This window comes from Scyliorhinus canicula, chromosome 2, assembly GCF_902713615.1.
Source record: "Scyliorhinus canicula chromosome 2, sScyCan1.1, whole genome shotgun sequence".
Classification (NCBI taxonomy): Eukaryota; Metazoa; Chordata; class Chondrichthyes; order Carcharhiniformes; family Scyliorhinidae; genus Scyliorhinus; species Scyliorhinus canicula.
The window spans coordinates 56,508,059-56,535,266 of record NC_052147.1 but is presented as its reverse complement, the minus strand read 5'-3'; the positions used below and the strand labels follow the sequence as shown (position 1 = coordinate 56,535,266).

Below are 27,208 nucleotides of genomic sequence, written 5' to 3'. Positions count from 1 at the left end.
GCTGCATAAACGGAATCTGAGTCGGTTGGTAGAACCGATGAGGCGATACTTTTGGAGGTGGGATGCGCTCCCGTTGTCATTGGCGGGGCGGGTTCAGACAATAAAAATGACAGTCCTTACAAGGTTTTTGTTCGTCTTCCAGTGCCTTCCACTTTTTATCCCCAAGTCATTCTTTCAGAAAGTAAATGCAGTGATCTTGGGATTTGTTTGGGCGGGTAAAACCCCGCGGGTGAAGAAGGTGTTGCTGGAGCGGGGGCGGGTGTGGTGCTGGCCTTTCTGAATGTTATAAATTATTTTTAGGCGGCGAATATTGCAGTGGTCAGGTAGTGGGGGAGGGTGTGGTGTGGGAGCAGGTGGAGGCCGCCTCGTGTAAAGACACAGGTTGGGGGCACTGTTAACGGCACCTTTGCCAATCTCACCAGCCAGGTACTCCACAAGCCCAGTAGTAGTGGCAGCCCCGAGGGTGTGGGGACAGTGGAGGCAGCATATGGGGTTGGAGGGGCTGGATGGGGGGTTCCAGAGGTGGCAGCGGGCAGGGATTGAGAGATTTGGAGACCCTTCTATTGATGAGGGCTTCCCGAGCTTAAAGCAGCTGGAGGAGGAGTTTGGGTGGGAGGTGGGAATGAATTCTGGTATCTGCAAGTGAGGGATTTTGTGGTTTCGACCTTCCAGCACCTGGCGCACCAGGGAAACAGGAGTAGGGGAGGGAAAGGTTTCAGTGATCTACAAGGAACTGATGGAGTGGGAGGGAGCCCTGAAGAGAAAGTGGGAAGAGGAGCTGAGGGGGTGGGGTGGGGGGGGGGTGGGGGGGGGGGGGGGGGGGGGGGGGGGGGGTGGGGGGGGAGGTGGGGAGGCGGTGGGGAGTTGGAGGCCGGATTATGGGAGGAGGCCCTGAGAAGAGTTAATGCATCCTCGTCATGTGCCAGGCTCAGCCTGATACAGTTTAAGGTGGTCCACAGGGCAGACATGACTGTGGCCCAGATGAGCAGGTTCTTTGAGGGAGTGGAGGATAGGTGTGAGTGCTGTGCTGGGGGAGGGGGCGGGGGGGGGCGGGGGGGGGGGGGGGGGGGGGTGTTCCTGTGAACCATGTCCATATGTTTTGGCTGAGGGGTTTCTGGCAGGGGTTTGCCGACGTCCTGTGAGAAGTATTAAAGCTGAGGGTGGTGCCGAGTCCAGAGGTGGCGATATTTGGGGTGTCGGAAGACCCGGGAGCCCAGGGGGTGAGAGAGGCCGATGTCCTGGCTTTTGCCTCCCTGGTGGCCCGGAGACGGATCTTACTAGGCTGGAGGGAGTGGGAACCCCCGAAGTCAAGGGTATGGGTTCGTAACATTGCGTGGTTTCTTAGACTCGAGAAAATTAAATTCGCCTTGCGGGGATCACTGCAGGGGTTTGCCCACTCTGCCCACTTCAAATCAGCGTCACCGAGACGCACGGCGTGTGCAGCCATCAGTATCTAGACGGCGCGGGCCACGTGTGGTCTCAGCGGTCGTGAGCCTGGCATGGCGGCTGTGGAGAGAGAGGCCGTGCGGACAGTGTCCAGCACCGCCATACCCCTCCGAGACCTGTGCCGCTGGCCGGGGGGCTTTTACCAGGGCTGGGGAGAGTAGAGGGAGTGGGGGGTGGCTGGGAGGTGGGCTGTAGTGTCGGGGTGGGCAGGTATGCGGTCCTGTGCAATTGGTCTGCGAGTGGGGGGGTGTAAGTGTACGCGCGGAATAGGTCCGCGTGCGGCGCCGATTTTCCCATCGTGAAACGTCGCGGATACTCTGTTGGTGTCAGCACTTAGACGTAGGAATAGAGAATCCAGCCCTGTATCTTTTGCATTTTTAGGTTGGAGTTTGCTGATTAATTGAGTACCTCTGTGATCAATAGCCAAGATACCTCCATATCTGCCTTCTCCTCCTCCCCACTGTGCTATCATATTTCGTGAGATGAGAATCATTTTTTTTCCTGAAAAAGCTAAAGAAAGTAACTCCTGTATCAATTTTTGCATCCATAATAATTTTGCAAAAAGGCCAGCATTCGCTGATGTACCTGTAAATTCAGCATCGAGGAAAAATGGCAGTGGTTGTTGTTCCAGTGCTGCTACCTGTAGAAGCACCCTCTCCAGATGAGAGAACCTCACCTCTGCAGATGATTTGTGATGCCTTGGAAAGCAGAAACAGAACCTCATTTAACATATAGTACAGGAATTTACGGCAGTAATATGCTTTATGTACTTTATGGAATGAACGCATGATTAGGAGAATTGATGATCTCAAGTTAGATCTGAAAATTATTTTTTTCCATACTTCAGGTATTCAAGATGATGAAGTGGCAGAAACTATCTCTAGAGACAGATGGAGGGAGCTCAATTTGGAATTTGTTCAGGCACTAACAGACAGCAGCTTTCCTACGAGTTTAGCAACAATTCCCCACATGGTGGTGCTATTCTACGCTGATTGTAAGTATTGGGACGGTTATAACTTCTAGTTCATGAACAGAATTGCATTGGGCCAAATCTTCCAGTCTCTGGATTGTCGGAGGTTGGTCGTGCGACTGAAGATGTGAATCGGGACCCTATCGGGAAGTCCTGATGCATGGATTTCTTTGGGAATTGCCCAAGTGGTTTCAACTCTCAAAATTATCCTGCTCCCAGAGCCCTACGAGAATGTCTTTGACTCTGGAAATGTTAAGACAGGATAAAAACGAGTGTTTCACCTGGTCCCTACATAATTGACTCCTGACTTATTGACTACCTTCCTGATTACCTCCAGAACCAAACCTACACCTACCCAACTCGTCTAACCCTGATCTGCCTACCATCCCGAACATCCGACTAATCCACCCCTCAATGCAACTCAATGCAACCCCAATCTGACCTGCCAAATATGATAACCTCTGACCCATCAACCAGCTCACCCAAACTGTCCACCTGTCCTCTCCTTCCTCCACCATACCCACCTAACAATTGTATTCACCTAACCTCTGAACTTACTCACTGACCTACCCACCCACTCGCACCTACCCACTCGCTCATCTTGACCACTCGTCCATGCCCCCTCATCCATCCATTCACAGGCAGTCACTTGAGGTCGGAATCAAACCCAGGTCATTGGCGCTGTGAGGCAGAAGTGCTAGCCACTGTGCCGTCACCATGCTGCACTGATAATGATGGATATGTTATAACAGATAATATACTTGGCTAATTTAAGCAGATGAAGCAAATAAATAATGGAAATTTATGCTTTTAAAGTTTCTGGATATTCATTTCTTTAAATATGAATTTAAGAGTGTCCAATTTATTTTTTCCAATTAAAGGGCAATTTAGCGCGGCCAATCCACCTACCTCGCACATCTTTGGGTTGTGGGAGCGAAACCCACGCAAACACGGGGCGAATGTGCAAACTCCACACGGACAGTGACCCGGGGCCGGGGATCGAACCCGGGTCCTTGGCGCTATCCACTGCGCCACCGTGCTGCCCTCCTGGATATTCCTTTATATAGTACCTATTCCCGATTTCTTTTAAGCAAGTTGATTGTTTTTTTTCTAGGTTTGAAGGGCATATCCACAGGCAACTCTTGTTTTGTCAATTTCTAATTTTCTCCCTTCTCTTGAAGTTGGTGACGTGCTGAGATACAGTTCCCCGGGTTGTTGGAAGCCTTCCATTATAATAATAATCTTTATGGTGTCACAAGTAGGCTTACATTAACACCGCAATGAAGTTACTGTGAAAAGCCCCTAGTCGCCACACACCGGTGCCCGTTCGGGTACACAGAGGGCGAATTCAGAATGTCCAATTCACCTAACAAGCATGTCTTTTGGGACTCGTGCGAGGAAACCGGAGCACCCGGCGGAAACCCACGGCGACACAGGGAGAACGTGCAGACTCCGCACAGACAGTGACCCAAGCCGGGAATCGAACCCGGGACCCTGCTGCTGTGAAGCATCAGTGCTAACCACTGTGCTACCATGCGACCCGGAATTACATCTAGCCATTGTTTTTATTTTGTGCGGCTAGATAATGCGTATTGACAGGCTGTTCAATCGTAAAACGTCACAGATTAACCTGATCCTGTCCTTCCTCATGCCCACACATTTCTGTGTTTCGGCAGGAGTATTGGGTATCAATCAGTCGTGTAAAACTTAATTGACATTTCTCCAACCTAATTCCGAGACATTAAAGCCAATTGTAATGTCTCATTACTGTCCTTACTGAGCTAACCCAGACCTGGGACTTCACTGAGTTTTATGGTCCACTATCACTTCAGTTGCTATTTTTGTCCATGGAACCACCGGGGAGTAACCAATGGATGGACTTTGCTGGAGGCTGCCTGGTTAGGTAATTTTATGCCCTGCATCCTTCAGCTCAAATATATTTGCCCTGCAAGATGCTGTAATTGTGAAATTAGACAAGGATATTTTACCAATGGTGATGCGGGATGAAACTAATTCATCAAACTTCAGATCCAATAACATCATTTGTAAATTAGGAATAATGATCATTTTACCAAATAAAAATACATATTTATGGAACATTTACTCTAGTTATGATCAACTAAGTTGAGATGAAACCGTAAGCAGGCTATTTTTGTTGGATAAGTTAACGCCTGTGTGTGCAAATACTATCCGGTGAGACAATAGCCCAGACCTTCTGTTCCCCAGGAGGTACTCCGGAAGATATGTCGAGGGACCTCTCAGAAGTCCCCACAGAAGGACTGCGTCAGAATCTCCTGGGAAGTTTCGACTTCCGATCCACCTATCTTTGGAAACACTGGAACTTAAGATTCACATGCCCGCGAGATTTGTTATTGTGTTTAAATAGAGCTAATATAACCTGTAAATGTAAACAGCATGTGACCTAACCCAGTAGCAGGCCTATTCTGACAGATATGTAAACACTTAACAATTTATGTTAAATGTGCATTCATCAGTTTTAGAACTTTAATTACAGTACTTACTGTATATAGAACTTAATGTGAATGAATTATTTTGTACAAGATTAATTCCTTTTCGAACACCTAATTTTCCATTCCTGGCATTAGCCCTCCACTACCCCGGCCAAATGGTCAGGCTAGACTTTCCACATCAGAAAGTTACTTGATGACAGAGGACATAATAACTGAGCCTGATCCTGACAAAACTCCATGATCACACGTGCATTTTCCAACATTCCAACTATTGAACAGTAATTAAGACTGGGCTATCCTGTATGATTTCTTCCAAACCTCTGATCCAAGAGCATTGTAACTAATTCTAGCATCCTAGTTAACCACTAGCTGAGATCAGCTGATGTGGTTAGTACAGCCCAGGAATTGAGCACGCGATTTTTTTTGTTGTTTGATTTAATTAAGGTGTGACTTTAATTCTCAAGCCACGGGGGAGCCAACTACAATTTTTTTTTTTTTACATTACACAACAGGACAGACTTTCCTCTTTAGGCAGCCAGTGGTGCATAGCAGTGAATCGCTGAAGAAAGAGTATCTCTGATTCTTGTGTCTGGGGTCAGTTGCATGATGCCAATGCCCTCCTGATGCAAACATGCTCCCAGCAGAGCTTTTGCAGCGTGTCCCAAAAGCGGAAAAGGGAGCACATTTAAAGAGCAACAAGTGAGCAGTATCCTGAAGATGGTAGGTGGGGTATAGGAAGAATTTTAACCAGCTTACAAAAACTTGCAATGATGTTTCAGAACACTTTGCAGCTGGGACTTCCAGTGGCGACATGTAGAAGAGCAGTCGCACGCCAGGTGGCTCCCACCAGAAAACTTTGATTTAAGCACCTTTCGCCCGATATTTGGAGGCGGTTTGAGCTGGAGCTTGGTTAGATCAATGGGTTCAGAATCCCATGTCAAAGAGTTGCCCATAATAAATACAAGACTAGGCAGCAGGAAAATAAGGAATTGTGGTCCCACGCTGAGGCTTTGGGAGCTCTGTCTGAAGAAAGTGGTAGCCATGACTGGGAAGGGCACTGTAAGAAATCTTACAATATCAGGTTAAAGTCCAACAGATTTGTTTTGAATCACTAGCTTTCAGAACGCAGCTCCTTCATCAGGTGAGTGACGCTGGCACTCTCTGACACTGGCAGGTAGTGATTCATAAGTCACTGGTAGGCCGCAGGATAAACCACGCTGAATTGAGTATTGTTCTGACACAACGCAGCCTTGGCCTTGTTAAATGCTGCATGCCTCTTGGCCAACTCCACTCCAACATCTTGATTCTCTCAATGTGGACTTCCCATCTTGAGTCTCGATGATCTTTTGCCCATCACAGAACTCTTTCTTTGTCTTGAAAACTGTGAAAGCGCACGATGATCACCCACGGTGGCTCACCAGTACAGGATACTGATACTCAACGAACTGTAGGCCCAATCCAATACGGGGAGGGGGCGCCATTTCCCCCTCCCCCACCACTTTCCAAAACAACTGCGACATTAACTTTGTCGGACTCGGACCCTCCAAGTCCTCCAGCAGCCCAACTACCCTCAAGTTCTGTCTTCTGGAGCAATTTTCCAAATCATCCATCTTGGCCCTTAATGCCTTGTTGTCACGGCCACCTGTGCCACCTCCAGTTCCAGAGAGGTTATCTGGTCACTTTGCCTTGAAAGAGCCACCTGCACCTCTTTTAGCTCCGCGCCCTGCGCCTTTACCACTTCATCCATTCTTGCCAAGGCCGCTTGAGCAGAGGACATAACCCCCTCGATCGCTCTCTCATAGTCCTCGGAGACCTCCCACTATAGTTTCTGAAGTTCCCCCGCTAGGGTGCCTATAAGCATCTATGCTTAGTGGAGTGGTCACCGATGCTGCAGAAGCCTCTGCCGTTTTCTTCGCAGTAAGAAGTCTTACAACAACAGGTTAAAGTCCAACAGGTTTGTTTCGAATCACTAGCTATCGGAGTGCAGCTCCTTCATCAGGTACAGGATTTCCCAGATTTGCAGCAGGCTGACAAGCTGCAGCCGCATATATACACTCCCCACACACGCCATCCCAGCCAGGGGATGGGACAATTGGGCACGGCCGTTTGGACGCAGCCGTTTGGGCGCCATGGGACAATTGGGCGCAGCCAATTTGGCGCGGCCGTTTGGGCGCAGCCGTTTGGGCGCCATGGGACAATTGGGCGCAGCCAATTTGGCGCGGCCGTTTGGGCGCAGACGACAGAAATTCTTTTAGTTTTTGTGGCTAGTAACTTGTTGCAAATTGTTGCAAGTAAATTTAAAAACCTTAAATTAGTTCATTTAGTTTAGTTCATTTGGTGATTATGAGCAAGGCTCCTCAAGTACTCAAATTTTCAAATTTAAGAACACTTTCATGTATTCTTTTATCTTTATTGTAAATTAAAAACCTTAAGTTAGTTCATTTAGTTAAAAACCTTAAATTAGTTCATTTAGTTAAAAACTAAAGTTAAAAAACCTTTAGTTTAGTTCATTTGGTAATTATGAGCAAGGCTCCTCAAGTATTCGATAGCATCCATGTTTTCAAATTTAAGAACAGTTTCATGTATTCTTTTATCTGCATCTCTATACTTTTTTAGTTTTTGTGGCAGTTCATGGCTGGCTAGTAACCTTTCATAATATGCATCTCTACCTTTCTGTACTTTACGCAGGCCATCAATTAGTTTCCATATGGTGGGATGATGCATGCCAAGTTCATATTTCAATCGACGGTGGGCTGCCTCCGCATTATTGTTTGTGCGGTCTTCCCCGTTTAATGTTCTCTGATAAAGGTTCCAAATCTCAGGGCGAAATAAAGGTGTTCGTCTACCATTTCCTCGTCTGTTCAGACGACCAACATATGTATCTTCAAACCAGTTGAGTAAATCTTGAAGTTCTTGCGGCAGTTGGGTCGCTAAAGCATCCAGATATTCATCGATTTTGTTCAAAGGTACAAAGGCAATGGCAATAATCATTTTAGCTTTTAACGCGAAATCTGGATCAGTGTTATACAAACTACGGAACCCCATACTAGCTAGATGTTTTTGCATATTTTGAGCTAAATGAAAAAAACATCCTTTTATTTGAACATCAGGGAATATGTCTTTCATAGCACTGTGCGCAGCTTGTTCATAATCACAGACGATTGAACTGGGTTTCAAGTTGGGTTCGATTTCTTTCAATAATGCGAACATTCTCGCATATGTGGTGCGTTGCTTGTTGGGCAAAAGGGCATAAACCGTAGGAGTAACTCCTCCGTGCTTTTTTACCATAATTACATATATCTGAGAAAAGAGGCTGGGAGTAATACTGAATGTGCCATCTGCAAACCACATATCAGATGTCAATAAGTGCTGTAGCCAGCTCTGTCTTCCGAAAATTAATATCCGGTCGTGACCTGGTCCGCTATCACAAAGTAAAAAAATTTCTTCCACTCCTGGTTGAGGGACATATATCCTGTAGCATTCTGGCACAATCAATTGTTGTAAATCACTTGGATTGGTGGGGGCGTTCAATACATAATTACGCTTTCTGCTTATCATTCTCCTCAAAGCAGATATATTAGGTATGGCTGGTAGACTAGCTTGGGATATGTCTGTCAAACATTCATTAACAACTCCAGTCGGTGCCTCAAGGGTTTCCTGTGCTCTCTTTTTTATTTTAGTTTTCACGATTGCAACCTCTACTTGTGCAGCAGAAGCATCATGCGAATGGCTGTTCAGCTGCCTCACCACGTTTGCAGCTTTAGTATGGAGCCGTGCTTTGCACTGGTTTTTTTTGCTCACAACGCCAAAATTTCACTTCGCTGTCACCTTTGCTTGTTTTGTCAAAGACGTAAAGGAATCCGTTATGAACAAATTTTTCTTTACCACGTTTCGTTGATACTGCCTCAGCCATCATATGGGTATGCGAATTGGTTTAGTTAAAAAATATATAAAAAGATGGTGATAGAACGCACCAGCACCCAACTCAACGCACCCGCACCAGCAGCCAACTCACCTGAGGCTAATTCACAAATAAAGAAATGTGATTTTGGCGCCAAAACGTCCGGCGCCAAAACAGCCGGCGCCAAAACGGCCGCGCCCAAATGGCTGCGCCAAAACGTACCTAACCCTCCCAGCCAACAAGGTGGCAGCAAGGAGAGCGGTCCTGAGATTCATGGATGCCGAGCTCCTGGAAGCCATGGAGAAAATGTGTGACACCCTGTTCCCCGGCCTGGGAAGGAGGCCGCCAGCCGCCGCCATTCACTGTGCCTGGGCATGGATGGCAGAAGCAGTAAGCGCCACGAGTAACACCATCCGGCCTGGGCTGCAGTGCTGTAAACAAACTGCACACCTCGGGTCGGCCAGGGTGAGTAGGCAGCACTGTGCCCCTAGCACCAATCCCTGTACCACATACCGTTACCCCAACCTGGAGAGTGGCTGAACCCCCAACCTGCCCCACATGCTGGCACCCATACCGTCTGCCAAGCCGGGTGCCCTGTCATCTCCCCCCCCCCCCCCCCCCTCCCCACCATACGAGGAGAAGGCCACGTGTAACCGGGGGCGGGAGAAGACTGGAGGGGGACCGCCAGACCTGCGGCCCCTCATTGTGGCGTGGTCAGCGGGCCTGGGGTAAGGGAAGTTGCCGGGGTGGAGATCGGCATGGAGGGGACCCTCCAGCTGTCTCCAACATCCTCCAGAGACACACTCCTCAGTTGGGCACTGTAGTGAAGAGGCTCCTGGGACACCATCTTGTGCGCACCACACAAATGCTCCGGTACATCAGGTGAAGGTAGGAACTGCCGAGGGAGCGGACGGTCTGAGGATGGGCGGACGGTTGGAGGATGGGCCCACCCCAGGGACTAGCTGCCGTGCAGGTGGGTTTCGGGCTTCTGGAACAGTCATTGTGGAGATGGAGTCGCAGAGCCAGGGACTACACGAAGGGTTGTCGGCGAGCAGCCAGCACCTGCAGGTGCAGTTGGAGGAGTCCAACGCGTGCAGGAGCAGGATGTGGTACTGACCATATGTACCACCCAGTCCAGCACCGGATGGGTGGCGTCCGCGGTGGAGACATTGAGGGCGAGTGTTTTGGCCTGGGGCATTCTGTGCTGGTAGTGGCCGAGGCAGAGGACAGGAGCCACCTGGACATTGCGGCGGCTCGCCCAATCACAGCATGCCATGGCTCAGAGTGTCGGCGGCACTGCACAGGCGCAGAGAGAGTGGCCCAGCCCCAGAGGAAGATGGCACAGTCACTGGCTGATGTGGCACAGGCCCAGAAGGTGGTGGCACAGTCAATGGGTGATGTGGCACAGGCCCAGAAGGTGGTGGCACAGTCAATGGGTGATGTGCCACAATCCCAGACGGAGGTGTTTCCCCCCCTGGTCTCTGGCGCATCTGGTGGGCAATGGGCAGAGACCAGTGGCACCATGCCATCTGGGATACCGGGGCAGCAGCCGGGTCCATCCAGGCCTCGTCGCCCCAGAAGACGGCCCCCAATGGGGACCCGGGTCGCAAGGCGGGAATCACAGCAGGCCAGCTCCACTCCTGATGTACTACCTGGGCATCCTTCTAGACATAGCGTTGGGGCCCCTGAGGCCAGAAAGTTAGAGACCATTTAAGTTGACATGGATGCAGGGCACAGTTTATTTAGTGATGGGGCTCGGGCATGACTCGGGTGTTGGTTGTGGAGTTGGGATGTGGTGTCTGTACCCCTGGCCAGTCCCTCCCCCATAGCCTGTGAACCTGAAGGCGATCAGAGTCCCATGCGCGTTGGCCCCGGCCCATGTTGTGCAGCCTCCCATGCCTACCTGGGCCCCATGTCCTGCCCACCCTCCTCTCCCCTGCATCCTCCTCGTCAGATGAGGCCCGCCGTTCATTCACGTCAAACCTTTGTTGCGTGATGTTGTGGAGGACGCAGCAGGCCACCACGATGCAGGCGAACCTCCCAGCGCCATACTGGAGGGCCCCTCCTGTACGGTCAAGGCACCTGAACTGCACCCAGGATGCTGAAGCATCGTTGAATCATGCCTCAATCAGCTACAACCGCAGTGTATAGAATCATAGAATTTACAGAGCAGAAGGAGGCCATTTGGTATATCGAGTCTGCACCGGTCCTTGGAAAGAGCACCCCACCCCGCCTCCACCCTATACCCGTAACCTGCTAACCCCACCCGAAAAATTTTTCATGGCCAATCCACCTAACATACACATCTTTGGACTGTGGGAGGAAACCGGAGCACCCGGAGGAAATCCACGCAGACACGGGGAGAACATGCAGACTCCGCACAGGCAGTGACCCAAACCGGAACCGAACCTGGGACCCTGGAGCTGTGAAACAACTGTGCTAACCACTGTGCAACCTGTCGCCCAGGAGCCAATCCCCCAGCCTGGGGTGTGCTCGAAAAGGCCAGCAATCATCGGGTTTGCCAGGATGAAGGCATTGTGTGCACTGCCCGGGTATCGGGGGCCGACGTATACGATGCGCTTCTGATGGTCACATTTCAGCTGCACGTTCATGGAGTGGAATCCCTTTCAGTTTGTGTAACGCGGCCCGTCATCTGCAGGTGCTCATAGGGGGTCATGTATCTCGTCCAATCGCCCCCTGGACCCGGAGCATCCTGTCTGTGGCGGCGATCCCTGCTGCCTGGGCATCCTGGTGCACCGGACCACATTGAAATGGAAGTACTATGCTGACTGGGCATATAGGGCCTCTGTTACGATGCTGATGCATCTGTGCAACGAGCTCTGAGGTCCCGGACAGGCCCCACTCAGCGCCTGGAAGAACCCCAAGGCATGGAAGTTCAGGGCGACCGTCACCTTGACGGCCACCGGGAGTGGGTGTCCTCACCCATACTCCTGAGGTGCCATGTGTGCCATGATCTAGCAGATTTGTCGCACTGTCCCTCTCCTCAGCCGGGGTCTTCCACGGCATACCCGGTCCTCGAATGACAGGCGCTGCTGGTACACATGAGGCCTCATGCGGCGTGTCCTTTGCACCTCCTCCTAGGCCTGGTGGGAGGCCTGCTCTCCATCCTCAGCAGCTGCTGTTGTTCCGCTGCTGCAGCTTCCTTCCCAAGCAACTCCAGCTCGAACAGCCACAGAACACCTCCCAGAGCTACGGCGACGAGGAGGAAGGCCACTATTGCTGGTTGAATTTCAATATCCATTGTCTGCATTGGATGCAAGGCAGATGTGTTAGCATGGTGCATACCCCCATGCCCAACCAGGTCCAACGGACTACACAATGGCCATGATTGGCACTGCAGACCATGCCCTCAGCACCCTGGGCCCCGTTGGTGGCCTTAACCGAGGGGGCCTCGGGCCCTGGCGCCTGTCCCTGCTGCCAAGGACACCACTGGCTGGCACTGCCCCTGCCAGTGGCATGATCTGCAGCCCCTGCCTGCCACCCCTTTATGGGTTACTGGGGGCTTTACCATGGGTGGGCCACATGATGCTCCGCTGGCTGGTGGCGGCTGGATGGGGTGTGGGAGGGAGTGGTGTGGTTTGGGGGGAGGGGATCCGGTGGGGGGGAGGGGGGATCACTCGTATATGGCCAGTGCCCCTCTGCAAAATCAGGGGTCAAGGTGGGTGGTCAGTGGGATGTGCAGCAAGATGGCTGCCTTGCAGGCCATGGCATAGACGGTCCGTGCCTGGCCAGCACCTCCGGCCTCGCGCCCGTTCCCGTCACACCGCGGTCCCACGAACCCTCCGGCCCTGGCAGGGCCCCTCCCCCCACCCAGCCCAGTCAGTGTCAGGACCGGCAGCCCACAGTCGATCCTCTCTCTGTGCCCTACCTCCTCTCTCTCCCTCATGAGCCACATATCCACTTTCACGATTTTTAAAAGCACAAGTGAACCTCCCCATCGGAAATTTGGTCCATTGGAGGCTGAGAATCGTGGAGGCCCCGGAGAATACCACGTCAGGCCCGCTAATGACATGCCAACGGTGTTTACTGTAGGTGTGTTCTGGAATGCGTTGCCGCAGCTGTCGATGTGACAGAGAATTTGGTGTGAAACGGGCGCCCACCAAGATTTCGGCGTTTGAACCGATTCTCCGCCCAATCGAGTTTCCCGATCCCGGCGTCGGCCGACGGAGAATCCTGCCGTATTACTTCGAGACTCCCGCGGAGACTGAGGTGTTTGTGCAGAAACATGGACTGGGATCGAGATAATTGTGAATTGTATTGGTTGGGAGATGTCAGTCTGGGGTGGGAGTGTGATTTTATCAGATTTGGTGGGGTGTTTATTGAGCGGTTTGGAACTTTGTACTTGAATGTTTGTGGGTTTTGTGGGATGGGTGTTGTTGTTTGTGCTATTTCCTTTTTTCCTGGAACGATTAAAGTTGGATCTGGGCGGGGGTGCTGGTTGGCGTTATGGTTTTTTGTTGTTATGTTTAGTACTCTGTGTGAAGCCCATCTTCCGAGGTAAATAGTTAACGAGAGCAGCGGGATGGGAGTATCTGTAACCTCATACTTTGGGGGAGATCTTTAGCATGAATTCAGGAGTTTTGTTTTTGTTTTGGTTGGGATTTGGCAGGGGAAGGGTGGGAATCTTTGCCTTGTTGTTTGCTGGGCTGTTTGGGTGTGGTATTGATGGTGGTGCGGGGGTGGGTGGTTGGGAACAGGGTTAGTTTTCTGAAGGTGGCTGTAAACCTTCCTTTCTTCTGGTATGGTGGGGGATTTAGTAGCCATCTTGGGTGGGCCTGTTGTGAGCTGTCTTTGAGTAGTTACTGGACTGTCCCGCAGGTGGGAATGGCTGACTCTGGGTTGGAGGGTGGGGACGGGGTTGGATGGCTCCCTATTCGGCTGGTCACTTGGAATGTGAAGGGGTTGAACGGCCCGGTAAAAAGATCCAGGGTGCTTGCGCACCTTGAGTTTGTGAAGGCTGATGTGGTGCAGGAGGCTCATTTGAGGATTGAAGATCAGGCAAGGTTATGGAAGAGCTGGGTGGGGCAAGTATTGCATTCAGAATTTGACAGTCGGGTTCGGGGGGGGGGGGGGGGGGGGGCTGCAATTTTGATTAATAAGAAAATATCTTTTTTTAGCGGCTAAGGTTCTGATAGATCCAATTGGTAGGTATGTCATGGTCAGTCAGGTGTTAGTGGGTATCCCGTGATTTAAGTCAATGTTTATTCACCAAACTGGGATGATACAGCTTTTATCAACAAGTTTCTGGCTTCTATTCAAGATCTGGACTCACACCAGCTAATCCTGTTAGGGGACCTAAATTGTAGTGGACCTTTGGCTGAATAGATCGAGGGCTAAGTCCTTGAACCCTTCAGGGGTGGCAAAGGCACTTTTGGTCTTTCTGGAGCAGATGGGGGGAGCAGACCCGTGGAGAGTTTTACATGCAAATAAAAAGGATTTTTCTTTTTCCCTCCAGTACATCGCGTCAACTTTCGGATCGATTTCTTTAGACATAGACATAGACATAGAACAGTACAGCACAGAACAGGCCCTTCGGCCCTCAATGTTGTGCCGAGCCATGATCGCCCTACTCAAACCCACGTATCCACCCTATACCCGTAACCCAACAATCCCCCCCCTTAACCTTACTTTTATTAGGACACTACGGGCAATTTAGCATGGCCAATCCGCTGAAGGCGGACACTCTTGCCTTTGCCTCTCTAATAACACGAAGGTGAATTCTGTTTGGGTGGAAGATTGCGGTCCCGCCCAGTGCTTCATCGTGTTCAAGCGACCTTATGGAGATTTTGTATCAGAAAAGGTCAAGTATATTGTAAGGGATTCGGCAGAAGAGTTCTACTCTAGATGGCGGACTTTCCTTATTTCACGGAGCTGGTCACCGCCAGATATTAGCAGGGGAGGGTCTGGGGTCTGGAATCGTTAAAAACATACTTTATTGAGACATTTATATTATAAATTTTAACAGAATAAGCAACCACACACCAAACAAACAACAAACCCCACCAACATGGCTTACATAAACAACTCCCCAACCCCAATTCCACACCAACCTACCCCCACCGTACCTAACTCCCCATGCCTCCGCTTTTTAACCCCCCACCCCACCCTCCCACTGCTGATAGCTTAATTTTAGCTTAATTTTCCCCAAAGAAGTCGATAGACGGCGGCCACCTCCGGGCAAACCCGAGCATCGATCGTCTCAAGGCAAACTTGAGAAAGTTTCAAGGCTGAGAAACCCAGGCATGTCACTAACCCACACCCCCGACTTCGGGAGTTCCGGGTCACTCTATGCTAACAAGATCCGTCTCCAGGCCACCAGGGAGGCAAAGGCCAGGACATCGGCCTCTCTCACCCCCTGGGCTCCCGGATCTTCCGACCCACCAGGACCTCTGGACTTGGAACTGCCCTTACCTTCAGTATCTCCGACATGACTTCGGCAAACCCTTGCCAGAAACCCCTCCGTCTCGGAACATATGGTGCCCAAAACATATGGACATGGTTCGCAGGACCCCCCGCACAACACCCACACCTATCTTCCACCTCCTCAAAGAACCTGCTCATCTGGGCCACAGTCATGTCCGCCCTGTGGACCACCTAAAACTGTATCAGGCTGAGCCTGGCGCACGACGAGGATGCATTAACTCTCCTCAGGGCCTCCTCCCATAATCCAGCCTCCAACTCCCCAATCAAAATTTGGAGTTCAATTGGCTGGAGTCAGCTTTAACCTTCTGAATCTGAGTCTAGAGTGCTAGGACTGAACCAACACTCATGAGGAAATGAAAATTGGGCTATCACGTATGGGCCAGACTAAGGATACCAAAATTCTTGCCCGAAAATATATTAATGAATCAAGTGGCCTTTTATAACAATCTAATAGTTTCATAGTCACCATTACTTAGGCTAGTCTTTAATCCCAGATTTATTAATTAAAAAATATTCAATTCCACCAGCTACCATGGTTGAACTTGACCCCATCAGTTTTAGTCAATTGGATTTCCCATTGAACCCCTCCCACGTCACCAGGAAACCTGTGGCAGAAGTGCTCCGTCGGCATGAAAAGCCAGGTTATACCAGGCTTCCAAGATGCAGACCTTTCTGCGCACAATTTAAACATTTTTTAGCCTTGATTTAAACATTAAAAGGCAGGATTCTTCTCGGCCTTGTATCTAAATGTTTACATTTCTATTTCTTGAGAGAATTCTCTGTAATTATTTAACCAAGCTTGTGCAAATGTCCCCTGGCAGATGCTTAGATTGCAGTTAGGCAGAACTCATGTAATATATACAAGGTTTTGCTTCGTTGGGATCTGAGTAGCTACAGTGTAATCATACTTCAGACATAAGGAAAAAACAAAAGAAATGATAAATAATGCGATTTAACAAACCACGTTGAGGCCAAAAATGTCAACCAGCCGTTATTATACTATTCATTGGCTTGTTTTTAAATAAATGTATGTATTGTAGCCGAAACCACACACCCATATAGGATTGCAAAGTTACCAATCTGTTTTTTGTGCACGTGCAGATTATGAGGTGGATTCTCCACTGGCAGCGGAATTCCTGATGCAGTGGAGAATTGTTACGATCTACGGCGAGCTGCGGCAGCGAGCTACATGCCTCGTGCTTGCAGGAGGATGCACATGTGCCATTTTAAATCATTTGCACCGATTAACGGGTTGGGCACCCGATTCTCCACACCCTGGTGATGCTCCAGTCCTCTTGACTGGGATTCAAGCTGGCGTGGATTGGTGCAAGTATTTATCGGCGTTGCCCGAATGCGCTGGATCTATGTAACGTAGGTGCTCACAAAGACCATCAGAAGGCTCCCCCATAATGCAAATCCTGCCCAGTTTACCCCCCCCCCCCAATATATCAGAGCCCCTTTGCATATATCAAGAGATCCCCTCTATCTACCCGTGCCTGGAAGCTGAAGAGCAGTTCAGGTGAAATGTCACTGCTATTTCACTCACCTGTCCCTTACACCTGCTGCCTCAGACAGAAGGGCAGAAAGCAGCAGCTGTAACTTCATAGAAAGCCAAAACCCATCACAAGGCTTTAAACCCTCTCAGGCCCTTTGATCTGTGATACTTTGTTTTATTTTCAACTGTTAGTAGGCTGTAATTGACAGGGTAATTGACAGGCAGGTGTCTGGATTGTTTTAGGGGCAGCACGGTAGCACAGTGGTTAGCACTGATGCTTATCAGCGCCAGGGACCCAGGTTCGATTCGCGGCTTGGGTCACTGTCTGTGTGGAGTCTGCACATTCTCCCCGTGTCTGCATGGGTTTCCTCCAGGTGCCCCGGTTTCCTCCCACAAACCCCGAATGACGTGCTTGTTGGGTGAATTGGAATTCTGAATTCTCCCTCAGTGCACCCGAACAGGCCCGTAGTTTGGCGACCAGAAGATTTTCACAGTAACTTCATTGCAGTGTTAATGTAAGCCTACTTGTGACACTACTAGAAATTATTATTATTTTCACAATGTTTTGAAACATCAAGGAGAATGATGTTTTCACTCCTCTTTTTCTAAGCAGTTAGCACTTAACTGCTTTTGCTTTGGTAACAATATAAATTTTTGAGGGTTTTTAAGAATGGTTTCACGGTGGTTATCAACAGACTGCAAGATTACTAGTTGCAGGTACACTATCTGGGTGTTACACGCATAGTTACACGTGTTACTGCAAGTTACATATTGACCGTCAATTATCTCACTGTTGGTTATATGAAGAATATGTGTCATCAGTAATACCAGTTAATGGTCCGTTTCAATGAGTGACTGTTAGTATATGGTGGAATCCTATTTTTCTTTGATTTTTCCTGCCTTGTGCCCTCTGCTTCCCTTCCTTTCTTTGGCTGTCGTGGATGGCATCCTGGTTCTCAAAGCATCTTGCACAATAGCTGCTGCCACAAAACCACAGGAGCAAAGATCGTAAATCACGCGATCATACCAGAGTTTGCATTCCTACCCATAACAAGTCATATACTTACCCTACTTTCCATATGTCTTGAGTCAATATTGCATACATTAGTAAAGCATGCAATGTTATTACTAAATCTTTTGTATCTATCAATAAGTTGGGAGCAAAAGCTTACTGGTATTCTGGAAATCAGCTTTCCGACCAGCTTAATAGAGCTTACTTGCTGAATGCAGATGACTCCATCATTTGTGGACAAGGCATTGGAATTTAGTTTGTATCAACTTTTATTAGCATAAAATAAACTTCAGATGATTGATTGTTTCTCCAAGATTAAACACACATAGTGAGGATTTAGAGAACCCAAATACTGCATAGCACTAGTCTAAAAATAGTTGAACTGTTTGTCCTAACTTATTAAACTTGAATGCATGAAATTCTGAATTTAAGAACCCATCTCAAACTAAGAACTAAATGTCATGTTTTATCACAAAATTAAAGCTGCTTGTGACGATTGTATCATAGGAGCCGTGGGTATCTCAAGCAGCACACTCGGTTAATACCACATAAGATAGTTTGATGGAAAAGGTTACTAAAAGAATATGGGCAGGATTTATTTTATATGATAGACAGGCAATGCCTACTCCTAAACATTTGTATTAAAACCCAGGTACCTAGAGCAACACTGGGATGAACCTCCAATCTAATGTACAGAACTTTTGCAGTGTTAATATTTATTTTGTTAATATTGTAGGGGATGCTGTGTCCATGACATTTTTGCGGTCGTACGTGGAAGTATCGCACAGCGTTGCAGGTAATGGACTATGATTCATTTTATTCCACGTTATTTGTTTCGAGTAGGCTGGCTGTTGTGAATATCTTGTGCGGAATTTTACACAGTTCGATTTTTTACACTGGTGCTAATTTTCAAAATAACACTATTAATAATAATGATAATCGCTTATTGTCATAAGTAGGCTTCAATGAAGTTACTGTGAAAAGCCCCTAGTCGCCACATTCCGGCGCCTGTTCATGGAGGCTGGTATGGGAATTGAACCCGCGGTGCTGGTCTTGTTCTGCATTTCAAGCCAGCTGTCTTCGCTCACTGTTTGAGAAGATACAAGGGGAGTTTGCTCACTGTACATAATTCTTCGTAGTGACCTCAAATGCAGACTTGTAGCAGCAGCCATAATATAAACATCAGCTTGATTAGCCAAATGTTGAAAATGCAATGCTAGTACCTGATTATAAGGGTGCTTAATTTACAGAGGATAGATGAGCTAAGTAAGGTTAACTGGGAAGGTTTGAGAGGCTATTTTGGTGAGTATCAGGTGAGGATTGTTGATCTACTGATGGAAAACTTAACAATTTTATAACCATTCTTATACAGAAATAAAGATGTGTATGCCCCTCAGATTAAAAGAAAAGGCATGTGCTAGAATAAAGCAAAGAAATGGTAAACTTCATGTCCAAATCGAAATTAAACTAAAGAGTAGGACAGAGTAAAAGTTCACAAGAGAATAGGTTCGGTTCCCGACTGGGTCACAGTCTGTGCGGAGTCTGCACGTCCTCCCCATGTGTGCGTGGGTTTCCTCCGGGTGCTCCGGTTTCCTCCCACAGTCCAAAGATGTGCGGGTTAGGTGGATGGGCCATGCTAAATTGGGCGGGGGGTTGTTGGGTTACGAGTATAGGGTATATACGTGGTTTTGAGTAGGGTGATCATTGCTCGGCACAACATCAAGGGCTGAAGGGCCTGTTCGGTGCTGTACTGTTCTATAATAGAAATAGCTATCAAAAGCAGTTGTGGACAGGAAAATCTTCAGTCATGATAGACTGGATTTTGCAGTTGGCACTAAAGCAATAATGCTTGCCACTAACCGTGAGGAAAGCAGCTCACAAGATCCAGCAATCTCTGTGATGTGGTTTCCCACTTTCTTCGTTTGACCTTGGTGTCAAATCGTGGGGATCTCTTGACACAAGCAGCTTTGATATTCGTAAGCAAGATTCAGGCTGATGTATTCATACACAGCAAATCAGGAAGTTAAAAGCACTTCACACCCTTTACTTTTCATTAAAATGTCCAGATTGTGAAATAAATTATTCTGATTAAAGATAAACTGTTAAAAATATTAAGTTTGAAAGTGGCACGTGGCATAATGGCACTAAGGACCCAGGTTCAAATCCTGGCTCTGGGTCACTGTCCGTGTGGAGTTTGCACATTCTCCCCGTGTCTGCATGGGTTTCACCCTCACATCCCAAAGATGTGCAGGTTAGGTGGATTGGCCACGCTAAATTGCCCCTTAATTGAAAAAGAAAATTGGGTACATTCTAAATTTAAAAAAAAAAAAATATTCAGTTTTTTAAAAATGTATAAAATTAGCTTTTCCAGGTCACTAAGTGTGTTTAACGGTAAAAATGAAGTTAGTATGCCATTCAAAGCCCATTATACATCAACAAGGTGTAACTGTTTTGAGGATTTTTACAGCGAGACAAACTGGATAGTAGTGGAAACTCTCATCCATTCATACATTTCTCATTGATTACAGTGGGGTGCTTAAACAGTGTACTGCCTGAAGAAGTATAGAATCACTGACAGCAACTTATGGATTTCCACAATATTCTGTCCATCTGCAGACTCCAGAAGTTGCTGTCAATTTCAGTGGAGCAATGGCAGCGAACGTTAGTGGTTTTACCACTATTGCAAAATCTGGGCAAGATGGCAGATGGAGTACAACATAGGGATGTGTGATGTTATTCACTTTGGTCGTAAGAATAGAAAGCAGAATTTTTTTTTCATAAGGTGTGGGATGTAAGTGTTGACATTCAAAGAGACTTGGGTTTGCTCGTACAGGGAATGTAGAAAGTTAGAATGCAGGCGCAGCAAGCAATTAGAAGGCAAATTGTATTTTGGCTTTTATTGGAATAGGATTGGAGTAAGAGAATAAAGAAGTCTTGCTACTGTTGGACTTCCGGTGGCGACCATGTGTGAGTGGTTGCACATTTGATGGCTCCCGCTCGTGGTGGAATTTGCGGACTTTTACCCCGGCTAATTGGTGGATTTTTTGATTTAAAAAGGTGCAGCATGGGTGGTAGGAGAGAACGTCCCACTGGTGGATGGATTCGTGGACCAGAAGTGGCCAAAAGAGAAGGGAACAGTTGGTGATAGCTGGAGGGGTACCTGTGACACATGAGAAGATGGTGGAGGTTAGGGATCGGCTCTAACCTCGCAGTGGTTGACAGAGCAGCTGGTGGGCTTTCTTAACGAGAAGTTCATCCAGCAGAGGAAGAAGAATTTCGAGGGCCTGGCTAGGGTGGTGGACCGATGGAGACGAGGCTGGAGGTCCAGGACCAGGTGATCCAGAAGGTGGAGGAGACAATGGAGGAGCAAGAGGTTTAGCTTGCCTCAATGGCAGTGGAGATGGTGAGCAACAGAGGTGGCTGCAGGAGAAAGTGGAGGACCTGGAGAATCGGTCTCGCAGACAAAATCTGAGTTTGGTGGGACTCCCAGAGGGCAGCGGGGGAACAGTCGCTGGCGTGTATGTTGCTCGAAAGTTCAAGAAGCAGCTGGGAGAGGGTGCATTTGTTCGACCCTTGGAAGTGGACCGGGCGCACAGGGAACTGATGATGATGCCGGAGGGGAACGAGCCGCCGAGGGCCATGGTGGTGCCCCTGCACCAGTTCTTGGACAAGGAACGGATCCTGAGGTGGACCAGGCAGATGAGGTGCTGTACCTTGCAGGGTAATGAGCAGCGGGTATACCAGGACCTGGGTGCGGAGTTGGCTAAGAGGAGAGCGAGCTTCAACAAAGTGAAGGCGGCCCTCTTTAAGAAGGGTGAAGTTTGACATATTGCACCCGGCGCGCCTGTGGGCGACTTAGAAGGGTCGGGAGCTGTACTTCGGGATGCCTGAGATGGATTTTGTCCGAGACAATGAACTGGGGGGGGGGGGGGGTGCTTCCAGCGATAAATGTTGGTTTGGGTGGGGGGGAAGGGGGGGGGGGAGGAAAGAAGGGGTGTGCCAGCAATGAATATCAGAGAGGGGGTGAGAGGAGTGGAGAGAGAGCCCCCGAGACCTCGGTGATGTGTGGTGAGGACCATTCAGCTACAGCGCTTGTTGGGACACCTCTTAATGATGGCACTCCAATCTGTTTGGAGCGGCTCCCAGCTCTGAGGCCCCCCTGAGTGACGGCGTAAATCAGGCCCACTCAGTTTTCTTTTTGGCAAAGAGACTTACGGTTCCGTGAGAAAACTGGTCTGTAGAACTGGAGAGTTCCAAGACAGTTTTCTGTGTGAGTCTGGCATTTTGCCAAATTTTGGTATGGTTCCGTCCACAATTACTCGGAAAGGGTCAGAGAAAATAAAGGAAATTAAAGTACTTCTAACTTCAGTGTAACTATTTTAAAGATCGAGACCCGTCCGGGAACCGGACCGCCCCGTGACCTGACCCCCATGACCTACACCCCTGCAAAGTCCCCATATTGTATTTAAAAACTAATTTATGCCTCAAAAGAAGAAAAGTACCTTTCATTCCAGACTCTCTCTCACATTTGCAGCAAGTATTTTTATTCCTAAATGTATCTATCTGCTGCATCTTGCTCATCAACTACAGTCAGAAAATTCAAAAACCAATGAAATGGAAGTCCTGTTAACATGCTACTTGAACATTACCTTTCCACCTAATAATCCATGTTTCAGCGGTTCAGACCTTGACTAATATAGTGAAGGAATCTGTAAGACTAGAAATGTATAATACTGCATTCTCCAAATCTTGCAACTTTTAGATTTATTTTGATGAAGGAGATCATTTGTCTGCAGTCCACTGATTAATGAAGTTGCAGCCATGCCAAGTGACACACTAAAGTAATTAATTGCTCACAGGAATGCCAAGTCAGGGACTGGTGGGTGGAAATCAGAATTTGATTTGCTCTCTGGACTCCGGAGACTCTCCTGGTAGGAACCTAATGATTACGCCTTCGTTGTTATTTTCACCACATTTTCAATTACTGTTACAAGCAAATGTGTGTCAGAATATCTCTGTGAGGGCTGAATTAATGGGTGCGATCCTCTGGCCTCGTTATGCCTTTGCTCAAGCGAAACGAGGCTAGTGAATTGTGGGAGAGGCCAAAAACGAGAACAGCACCAGGCGCCAAACAGTTTGGGATGCAACTGGCCTGCTCCTGTAGGCGAAATCGGGATCACGCCGTAGTGTGGCGAGATACCAATTATCACCACTTAAGCCATATTGGGATTCCCAGGTTAAAATATTTAATTCAATGTAAAATAATGTGCAGAAAGTGAAATAAAGGGAGTGAAACAAATCTGAGCTTAAGAGGCAGAGATAAAGAAAGAAGAATTAGGGCAGCACGGTGGCGCAGTGGGTTAGCCCTGCAGCCTCACGGCGCCGAGGTCCCAGGTTCGATCCCGGCTCTGGGTCACTGTCCGTGTGGAGTTTGCACATTCTCCCCGTGTTTGCGTGGGTTTCACCCCCACAACCCAAAGATGTGCAGGGTAGGTGGATTGGCCACGCTAAATTGCCCCTTAATTGGAAAAAATGAATTGGATACTCTAAATTTATATAAAAAAAAAGAAAGAATTAAAAAAAAAAAATTTGCAGCATTAAAAAACCCAATTTAAAAGCTGACTGCTTCGCGACCCTCCCGGCACCCACCTGTGAGTCAACCATAAGTCACGACCTTGAGTTTGAAACCTGCCATACCGGTGTCACCCTGCTACCGCCCGCCACAAATACACACCCGGCATCCACACTAGCATCGCTCTTCTTTTCCCACTCCTCTTTCTCTACAATCCTTCCTCCTCCTTGCCCCTCCCTCCACCTTCTATTGCCTCTCGCTTCCCTACTTTCATCTTGATGAGACCATCAATTCACGCGACACGTGGTTAGAAGTGAACAGTGGTTTTAATCGTCTTACAACGGAGCCTGCCTGTGACAAGATGAACTCCAGATGAACTGGCAGGCAGGCTCTCAGCATCAACCTTTATACTTCTGGTTAAGGGGAGGAGCCACAGGTGGAGCCATGGGCAGAGCCAAGGGTGGAGCCCAGTACAAGCTCCTCATCTCCCCTATGGGTAGAGCCGCGCAACTACACGTGATCCAATACAATATACAGGCTCAACACATGTTGTACAATACAGTGTGGATTATTAGTATTTATAATTCACCGCCTGTAAAAAAAATCAAGTCCGGCTGGGGTGATGGCTTACAGATTGAGTCTGTCCGTTGTGATCGGCGGAGCACCAGGGTTGCAGCCCCTTCTGGTGGCTGGATGATCGCGGTCGGTTGAGGTACGATGGCGGACTCCGGGGGTGATTCTGTCCGAGCTTCATACCCGTCTGGTTCTACTGGGGAGTGGGGGCGCTGGAAGCTTGCGGGCGCGCGGAACATGTGTAGCGAACTGGTAGGTGTGGCACGGCGAGTTGGGTGGGATGTAGTGTGAGGGGTACCTCGGCGGTGGTAGTGGTGGGATTAGATCCTGCTGGCGTTAGGTCCCGGAGGGATACGGTGTCCTGACGGCCATCAGGGCCGTATTGAAGGCGTATTGGGGTTCGAGTGTAGTAGAAGCACTTTTTCTACGAGTGGGTCAGTTTTGTGTGCCCTGACGTGCTTCCGGAGGAGTACTGGGCCCGGTGTCTTCAATCATGCCGGGAGCGAAGCCCCAGTGGTAGTGCCCCTGGAAAAAATAAAGAGCCGCTCGTGAGGGGTCTGGTTGGTGGCGGTACATAAGAGGGATCTAATAGCGTGGAGCGCGTCAGGGAGGACTTCCTGCCAATGGGAGATCGGGAGAATCCTGGACTGGATGGTCTTCCAGACCGTCGCATTCTCCCTCTCCACCTGCCTGTTCCCCCTGGGGTTATAGCTGGTAGTCCTGCTCGAGGCGATGCCCTTGTCGGGCAGGTACTGACGCAGCTCGTCGCTCATAAAGGACGAACCCCGATCGCTGTGTACATAGCTGGGGAAACCAAACAGGGTGAAGATACTATGCAGGGCCCTAATGACTGTGTGGGAGGTCATATCGGGGCACAGGATAGCAAAAGGGAATCGGGAGAACTCGTCGATGACATTCAGGAAGTACACATTCCGGTTAGTCGAGGGGAGTGGCCCTTTGAAATCGATAGCGAGGCGTTCAAAGGGCCTAGAAGCCTTGACCAGGTGGGCCCTGTCTGGTCTGTAGAAGTGCGGTTTGCACTCCGCGCAGATCGGGCAATCCCTGGTGACGGCTTTTACCTCCTCGGTGGAGAAAGGCAGATTTCGGGCTTTAATGTAGTGGGCGAGCCGGGTGACCCCCGGGTGGCAGAGGCCATTGTGGATGGCTTTTAAGCGGTCGCTCTGCGTGCTGGCGCACGTGCCGCAGGACAGGGCATCTGGGGGCTCGTTGAGTTTCCCCGGTCGATACATAATATCCTATTTGTAGGTGGAGAGCTCGATCCTCCACCTCAGAATTTTATTATTTTTGATTTTGCCCCTTTGCGAATTGTCAAACATGAAGGCAACCGATCTTTGGTCGGTGATGAGGGTGAACCTCCTACCTGCGAGGTAGTGCCTCCAGTGACGTATAGCCTCCACAATGGCTTGTGCTTCTTTTTCGACCGAGGAGTGTTGAAGTTCTGAAGCGGAGAGTGTTCGGGGAGAAAAATGCGACTGGTCTCCCTGCCTGATTTAATGTGGCTGCAAGAGCTACCTCTGAGGCATCGCTCTCAACCTGAAAGGGGACGGATTCATCCACCGCCCGCATGGCCACCTTGGCGATGTCCTCCTTGATGCAGTTGAAGGCCTGGCGAGCCTCAGCTGACAGGGGAAAAAGTGTGGCCTTAAATAGTGGGCGGGCTTTGTCCGCATATTGAGGGTCTCACTGGGCATAGCATGAGGGCCCTGGGACAATGAGGGAGAGGGAGTTCTAAGTGGGGGCGCATACGGTCAGGGTTGGGGCCCAGGACTCCGTTTTCCATGACATAGCCGAGGATGGCTAGTCTGGTCGTGCGGAAAACGCATTTCTCCATGTTGTAAGTGAGGTTGAGTTTCTGGGCCGTCTGGAGAAATCGATGGAGGTTGGCATCGTGGTCCTGCTGGTCATAGCCGCAGATGGTGACATTATCCAAGTACAGAAACGTGGCCCGCAGCCCGTACTGGTCCACCATTCGGTCCATTGCTCGTTGGAACACCGAGACCCCGTTCGTGACGCCAAAGGGAACCCGGAGGAAATGGAAGAGGCGGCCATCGGCTTCGAACGCCGTGTAGTGGCGGTCCTCTGGGCGGATTGGGAGCTGGTGGTATGCAGACTTTAGATCCACCATGGAGAAAATACGATACTGGGCGATCTGATTCACCATGTCTGCAATCCTGGGGAGGGGGTACGCATTGAGGAGCGTAAACCGATTAATGGTCTGACTATAGTCCACGACCATGCGGAATTTTCCCCCGGTCTTGACGACCACCACCTGAGCTCTCCAGGGGCTGTTACTGGCCTCTATGATCCCCTCACGTAGGAGCCTCCGGACCTCGGTTCTGATAAACACCCTGTCCTGCAGGCTGTACCGCCTGCTGCGACTGGCCACGGGTTTGCAGTCCGGAGTGAGATTGGCAAAGAGTGGAGGGGGGGGAGATTCGCAGCGTGGCTAGGCTGCAGATGGTGAGTGGGGGTAGGGGTCTGCCGAAGCTGAGGGTGAGACTTTTGAAGTTACACTGGAAGTCGAGTCCCAGTAAGAGTGGGGCGCAGAGTTCGGGCAGGACGTATAGTTGAAAGTTAGAGTAACTAGCGCCTTGGATCGTTAGGGTCGCGACAGTGCGCCCTTGGATGTAAACAGAGTAGGAGCCCGAAGCGAGGGAGATATTTGCCGTGCAGGAAAAACAGGGAGCGAACAGCGTCTTAACAGATCTGGGTGTACAAAGCTCTCGGTGCTCCCGGAGTCGAAGAGGCACGGTGTACTGTACCCGTTGACTTGAACGGTCGTCATTGAGTTGCGGAGGTGTTTTGGACGCGACTGGTCCAACTTGACTGCACTGAGTTGCGGGTAGTCGGCGGCTCGGTCCGCTGTGTTGGGGTGGCCCCGTGGTGAATGCCCGCTGAGGTCGCAGTCTTCGATCAGATTTTCTGAATTTGGAGAGGATGGAGCCCAAGATGGCCACCCCTGTGGATCGCACGTGGCGGGCGGCGAGGAAGATGGTGTCCAAGATGGCGGCCCCCATGAGTCACACGTGGTCGGCCGCGTGGTGGGGGCCCGCCAAGATGGCATCCCCCATGGGTCGCACGTGGTGGGTGGGGGCGGAGTCGAGGTATAGGCCGCAGCGTTACGGGGCCTGCGGGCCTGCGAATTCAGAGAACGAGTCCTTTGAGCCGCGGGAGGGTTAGAGGTTTTCTTCGCCAGACACACACTGGCGTAGTGTCCTTTGCGACCGCACCTGCTGCAGGCCGCGTTGCGGGCCGGGCAGTGCTGTCGCGGGTGCTGGGACTGGCCACAAAAATGGCAGCATA

General features: G+C 49.5%; 1 protein-coding gene across 1 annotated transcript in view; it reads left to right on the top strand.

Moving 5' to 3' along the window:
• The window catches only part of txndc16 (thioredoxin domain containing 16), a 183,183-nt gene that overhangs the window by 67,881 nt on the left and 88,094 nt on the right, over window positions 1–27,208 (top strand). The window contains exons 12-13 of the mRNA XM_038778837.1: window positions 2,294–2,440; window positions 18,476–18,535. Of these exons, the coding sequence (XP_038634765.1) occupies window positions 2,294–2,440; window positions 18,476–18,535 (207 nt within the window). The remainder of the gene's footprint in view (window positions 1–2,293; window positions 2,441–18,475; window positions 18,536–27,208) is intronic.